The following is a 6763-nucleotide window of genomic DNA, read 5'->3' on the forward strand; positions in this document are numbered from 1 at the left end:
TGTTTGACAGAGAATTCACAGAATCATGCTGAGTGTGTGTGTGTGTGTGTGTGTGTGTGTGTTTCAGGCTGTGCTGTGTTTCCTCCCAGGGTCGGGCAGGCTCGGGATGCGGTGCACTGTTGTCGTCTCCCCCTCCAATATTGCACTCGTCCCGGCCTCCCCGGCCCAGGGGTCGCGACCCGCCGCCTCCAGGCAGCAGCAGAGAAGCATGGCTGGAGCTGCTGAGGTTTCATTCACAGAAAAACACTTCTTCAGTTTTCATTCTCACTCCAGGTAGTTTCTGCTTTTTTTAAAGAGCTGATGGAAACAGCTTCTTCACATAAGTGACGATCAGAAACATTTAACTCACGCGACTGATCAGCCGTTTCCACTCGAGAGGAGGAGGAGATCCTCTTGTTATGGCCTCTTCCTCCACACTGGTGTACAGGGTTTGACTGGAGAATTGGCACCAGCTTCTGCGTATCTCAACGAACCAACGTGTAGCATCTGAACAACGGTGAAACACGCCATATGCTCGGATGGAAACTGAGTTTCAGACACGCTAACAGGCTGGTTTTATGGAAGCTAACGTCTGTCTGTCCTCGGCTCTGGTTCAGGCTGAAACATCTCGTCGTCTGTTGGACGATGGAGATAAAAGTGTTTCGGGTCAACATGTTCATTGGTGGTTAAGGACTAATGATGTTCCCATCAGCCTCAGCTGGACTCGTGGATATTAGCATGCTAACAAGCTAAGCTACGACGTTAACACTGTCACAGATGCCACATTCTTCCACCGTGGACGAGTCGGAGTCATGAAAACAGAATGGTCATGTTTGGAAAAGTCAGACAGGTTTATTTCACAGATATGTACATTTGAACACACACAGAAACATGTTAAAGGAACGTTCCACCTTCTCCACCTTCTGCTCCGTCCATTAGCTCATCACCTGTCAGCAGAGTCTGTGGGAGTTTAACTGCTGTCCGCTCTGAATCATCTTCATCACGCTGGATCCTCTGTGCGCCTTGTTTTCATGGACGGACGGCGTTTTGAACTCTTCAGACGTGTCACAGCCGTCAGGACTCTGCTGCTTCCATGGTTTGTCTTTTTCAACTTGACTGATAACATGAAGTCCGACTGAAGAATGAAAGTTTGTCTGGAGAAACACGACTGAAAACACCGCACGAAGAGCCCAAACAGACGCCATCCAACACAGCACGCCTGCAGCAGGCCTGCAGGACGCCTGCAGCAGGCCTGCAGGACGCCTGCAGCATGGAGCCCCAGGGGGCCACAGCTGCCCTCAGGTGCCTCTCATCAGTGTTTCCCCAGAAATGTTGCTCCGTTTCCCTTTCATTCAACACACACACACACACACACACACTCAGGCTTCAGTTTTCGAGGATTCAGAGGAGCACAGCTCTGTGTGTGTGTGTGTGTGTGTGTGTGTGTGTGTGTGTGTGATCAGTTCCACTGCTGCTCTCAGACCTGAATGTGCATCAGAACTTGTTTACGATGAGACTGGAAGTCTTCAGGCACCGTGTCTGAAATGAAACAAACGAATGAATTAACTGATGAACGTAGAACGATGTCAAACACAGCAGGACAGGACGGAGACAGCAGGACAGGACGGAGACAGCAGGCGTGCCTGTCTCACATCAACATAGACAGTTTGTGTTGGACGGGTTTGATGAACGAGACGCTGATCTAAAAAAAGCCTCAAACACAGTTTGTCCTGTCCTGGACTGGGGGGTCAGAGGTCGTACCGTTACATCTGTAGCGCAGGTTGGACCAGATGATGTTTTCCTGGGAGAAACAGAAGACGCCGAGCCTGCCCCCTCTCATGGAGGTGTCGATGATGACGCCAGAGTCCGCCACCATGTCTGTCCCCTCGAACAGTTTCACCCTGAAACACACAAACGGGACGAGCTGGGTTAGAAAACAAACGCTCCTCAAGACGACCAGGTGACAGTTTCAGTCGAGCTGCAGACCAACAGACAGCACTGTGGGGGGGGCCACTGTGGTTACTGGTGGAGTGACTGGGGGGGCCGCTGTGGTTACTGGTGGAGTGGACTGGGGGGGCTGCTGTGGTTACTGGTGGAGTTGTCTGGGGGGGCTGCTGTGGTTACTGGTGGAGTGGACTGGGGGGCCGCTGTGGTTACTGGTGGAGTTGTCTGGGGGGGCTGCTGTGGTTACTGGTGGAGTGGACTGGGGGGCCGCTGTGGTTACTGGTGGAGTGGACTGGGGAGGCCGCTGTGGTTACTGGTGGAGTTGTCTGGGGGGCCGCTGTGGTTACTGGTGGAGTGGACTGGGGGGGCCGCTGTGGATACTGGTGGAGTGGACTGGGGGGCTCATTGAGTCCAGAGCAGCAGTGTGGGACAGGGTTCAGGTGAAACCTCGTCAGCTGCAGGGAGTCGAGCTGTGCTGCAGTTTAAGACCATACAGTGGGCGAGAGAGCACAGAGAGCACAGAGAGAGAGAGAGAGAGAGAGAGGAGAGAGGTGGAGCGACCTCAGCCTCTGTACTCTCTCTCTCTTCGGCTCTGTGAATAGACTCTGGACAGAAACCTCCCCTCCTCCTTTATTTCTGTCTTTTCTTTCTCTCCTCCTGACAGACTGAAGAATGTGAGTCCAGACTTTAAAATCTGTCGTTTCCAACAACACGAAGCACAGACTTTAACTGACTTCCTGTTTCGGTCAGTCTGACCCTTTAAAACCTTCTGTCGGGGTTTCAGTAACATTTTATTCAAAGTCGGTGTTTACAGGCGTCCTTCTCCGACTCTAACGTTACGTCACGGCAGTTTAAAACCGCAGACAGACGATCAAACGCTGACTCTGTGTTCATCAGAGTCACCGAGGACGGCCGACTCGCCGTCAGCTTCAAATGCAGACGCATGTTTTACGTGGAGAACTTTGTCTCTGCGTCTCTCTGTCTGATCTGCATATCAACGGTTGCCGAGGCGGATTCTTGCCAGGGCTTTGGTTGTCATGGAGACGAGTACAATAGAGTACCGGGGGGCCCCGGAGCCACAAAGAAGTTTCAGAGGGGAAAGAATGCAGTAAAAAGTAGAGAGAAAGAGACGGAAAACTGACGCAGCTGCAGACTGACAGAATACCACAGAGCACTGCAGTATCTGTACAACAAAATACTGCTGTACTGAAGTACCAGGACCACGATACGGTTCTATGGTCGCTTGTCTAGTTGTAGGATGTAATCCTCTTTCGGGTCCCGCTTGAGGTCTGGTCCAGCTTCAGGTTCTGGTCTCACCTGATGTACCCCACCTGCGGCCGGTGGCTGAGCTGCCAGCGGTACGAGGTTTTGTCCTTCCAGCCGACGTTTCGCGGATCCTTCCAGAGCAGCTTCACCTCTCCGGGTGTATCTCCGGTGTGCCACAGAGCGTTCCTCAGAAACTCGCCTGGTCCGGTCCGGGACTTCACCGCCTGCAGGACAGACACAGGGGGATCATTTGATTATTCTGTCACTCCGTGACTCATTCTCACAACTCAGAGAGTCAGAACACAAAGAACATTTGAAGGGAGTCAAACCTGCGACCTCCTGATCGACACCTGACTGACGCTTCGACCTGGAGCTGCAGAGCAGAACCACAAACCAGCAACACTAATCTGAGATGATGTATCGACTCCTGCCACATGATGGCAGCAGAGAACTGTGGCGTCTCTGTAACACCACAAAACACTGCAGACACCAACAAGATGAAAAAGACAGTGAGACAGAGAGGGTAGAGACAGCAGGGACAGTAGAGACAGCAGAGACAACAGGGACAGTAGAGACACAGACTGTAGAGACAGTAGAGACAACAGTGATAGCAGGGACAGTAGAGACAGCGGGGACAGTAGTGACAGCAGAGACAGTAGAGACAGCAGAGACAGTAGAGACACAGACCATAGAGACAGCAGAGACAATAGAGGCAGAGACAGTAGAGACAGTAGAGACAACAGAGACAGCAGGGACAGTAGAGACAGCAGGGGCAGTAGAGACAACAGAGACAGCAGGGACAGTAGAGACACAGACAGTAGAGACAACAGAGACAGCAGGGACAGTAGAGAAACAGACAGTAGAGACAGTAGAGACAGCAGGGACAGTAGAGACAGCAGAGACAACAGGGACAGTAGAGACAGCAGAGACAGTAGAGACAGCAGGGGCAGTAGAGACAACAGAGACAGCAGGGACAGTAGAGAAACAGACAGCAGGGACAGTAGAGACAGTAGAGACAACAGAGATAGCAGGGACAGTAGAGACACAGACAGTAGAGACAGCAGGGACGGTAGAGACAGTGAGACAGCAGAGACAGCAGAGACAGTGAGACAGCAGAGACATCAGGGACAGCAGAGACAGCAGAGACAGTAAAGACAGTGAGACAGCAGAGACAGCAGAGACATCAGGGACAGCAGAGACAGCAGAGACAGTAAAGACAGTGAGACAGCAGGGACAGCAGAGACAGTAAAGACAGTTAGACAGCAGGGACAGCAGAGACAGTAAAGACAGTGAGACAACAGGGACAGTAGAGACAGCAGAGACAGTAGAGACAGCAGAGACATCAGGGACAGCAGAGACAGTAGAGACAGCAGAGACAGTAGAGACAGCGGGGACAGTAGTGACAGCAGAGACATCAGGGACAGTAGAGACAGTAGAGACAACAGAGATAGCAGGGACAGTAGAGACACAGACAGTAGAGACAGCAGGGACAGTAGAGACAGTGAGACAGCAGGGACGGTAGAGACAGTGAGACAGCAGAGACAGTAGAGACAGCAGAGACAGCAGGGACAGCAGAGACAGTGAGACAGCAGAGACATCAGGGACAGCAGAGACAGCAGAGACAGTAAAGACAGTGAGACAGCAGGGACAGCAGAGACAGCAGAGACAGTGAGACAGCAGAGACATCAGAGACAGCAGAGACAGTAAAGACAGTGAGACAGTGAGACAGCAGGGACAGCAGAGACAGTAAAGACAGTGAGACAGTGAGACAGCAGGGACAGCAGAGACAGTAGAGACAGCAGAGACAGCAGAGTAGAGACCTTGAGCTGCAGGGCGGGCTGGGCCATGGCTCTGAAGGGGAGGGACTGCCAGTACGTCTGCTCCGTCTGCTTCCACATCACCACGTAGAAACTCGATGAGTCCTGGTACCCGAAGATGAAGCCGGCGTAGTCGTCGTCAGTCACCGTGTTGACATGAAACGTTCCCTCAAAGTCGACGCCGTTGAACGCCGTGTAGCCTGCAGACGCACAGAGGAGGAGAGGGTCCACGCTCAGACCAGGAGAGGAGCTCAGCTGGGTCCTGGATTTCATAGACACTGAAGTAAAAACACTTACCCACAGCTAAACCAGGATCACTGTTCATGGTCTGGACTATCTCCATACCCTGAGGAGAAAACGTAACAGTTAGAAGACAGAGTTGGACATGAGGTTTGTGTTCAGCACATATGATGTCCCTGGGATCAGAACTTGAGGAGGGTCTGAACTGTCCCTGTTCAGACTGAGCAGAGAGACTGAGACCAGAGTCCAAAACACTCGACAACATTTAGAGATTCAGTGTGGATCTCATGATCTCAGGTGTGGACATGGACAGGCTGCAGTCAGTGTGTGTGTGTGTGTGTGTGTGTGTAAATAAATAAGTACGTCCTTCCTGGGTTTTGTCTTTTAGTGATTTTCCTTTGACACAGTCTTGTTACACAGACATCATGTCTTATATCAAATATCACAGAATCAATGTATCATCATACATCATGATCATGGAAACACTTTGTGAGTCACTCTGTGATTCCTGATAACGACGGTCTCCCTGTTGACTCTACTTCATACCATCAAACCCCGGACATCATCTAAAACCACACCTGAGGGGAGGTGCGTGTTGGACCACCACCTCACCCATCTGACCCGTCTCATGAAGTCAAAGCATCCATCATTCAGACATAATCCACATGTAGTGACATTTTACTGTCCTTCACAGAACGCTGACACCTGTCCACTCATCATCAGAACAAATCTGTTACCAGGCAACAGCAGCACTACTCATAGAGAGGAGAAGTCAAGGGTCACCTGGTTAAGAACCACCCAATTGGGGTCTATCTGGGCGTCGCCCTCTGGGTCCAGGATGACCGTCTGATAGGCTCTGAAGTCTGTCAGAGTGACCTCAGCGCTCTCTGGACACACGTCAATCAAATCCATCACTGCATCGTTGTCAAAGTCGTTCTCACAGACGTCTCCAACACCGTTCACTGAGACAGAGAGACAGGCAGAGAGAGAGACAGAGAGAGAGAGAGAGACAGGCAGAGAGAGAGAGACAGGCAGACAGAGAGAGAGAGAAAGGCAGAGAGAGAGACAGACAGAGAGAGAGACAGACAGGCAGAGAGAGAGAGACAGACAGAGAGAGAGACAGGCAGAGAGAGAGAGACAGGCAGAGAGAGACAGACAGAGAGAGACAGACAGACAGAGAGAGAGACAGGCAGAGAGAGAGAGACAGACAGAGAGAGAGACAGGCAGAGAGAGAGACAGGCAGAGAGAGAGACACAGGCAGACAGAGAGAGAGAGACAGGCAGAGAGAGAGACAGACAGAGAGAGAGACAGGCAGAGAGAGACAGGCAGACAGAGAGAGAGAGACAGGCAGAGAGAGAGACAGACAGAGAGAGAGACAGGCAGAGAGAGAGACAGGCAGAGAGAGACAGGCAGACAGAGAGAGAGAGACAGACAGAGAGAGACAGGCAGAGACAGAGACAGGCAGAGAGAGAGACAGACAGAGAGAGACAGGCAGAGAGAGACAGGAAGACAGAGAG

At 51.7% G+C, this 6763-nt stretch overlaps 1 protein-coding gene across 1 annotated transcript in view; it reads right to left on the minus strand.

Annotated features, from left to right (window-relative positions):
• Nucleotides 1-820: 820 nt before the first annotated feature.
• thbs3a (thrombospondin 3a) overlaps nucleotides 821-6763 on the minus strand; it is a 17167-nt gene continuing 11224 nt past the window's right edge. The window contains exons 18-23 of the mRNA XM_041941577.1: nucleotides 6030-6208; nucleotides 5304-5352; nucleotides 5010-5206; nucleotides 3241-3413; nucleotides 1741-1880; nucleotides 821-1518 (exon numbers count right to left, since the gene is read on the minus strand). Of these exons, the coding sequence (XP_041797511.1) occupies nucleotides 1457-1518; nucleotides 1741-1880; nucleotides 3241-3413; nucleotides 5010-5206; nucleotides 5304-5352; nucleotides 6030-6208 (800 nt within the window). The 3' untranslated portion in view covers nucleotides 821-1456. The remainder of the gene's footprint in view (nucleotides 1519-1740; nucleotides 1881-3240; nucleotides 3414-5009; nucleotides 5207-5303; nucleotides 5353-6029; nucleotides 6209-6763) is intronic.

Source organism: Chelmon rostratus, chromosome 8 (genome assembly GCF_017976325.1).
Source record: "Chelmon rostratus isolate fCheRos1 chromosome 8, fCheRos1.pri, whole genome shotgun sequence".
Taxonomy (NCBI): Eukaryota; Metazoa; Chordata; class Actinopteri; order Chaetodontiformes; family Chaetodontidae; genus Chelmon; species Chelmon rostratus.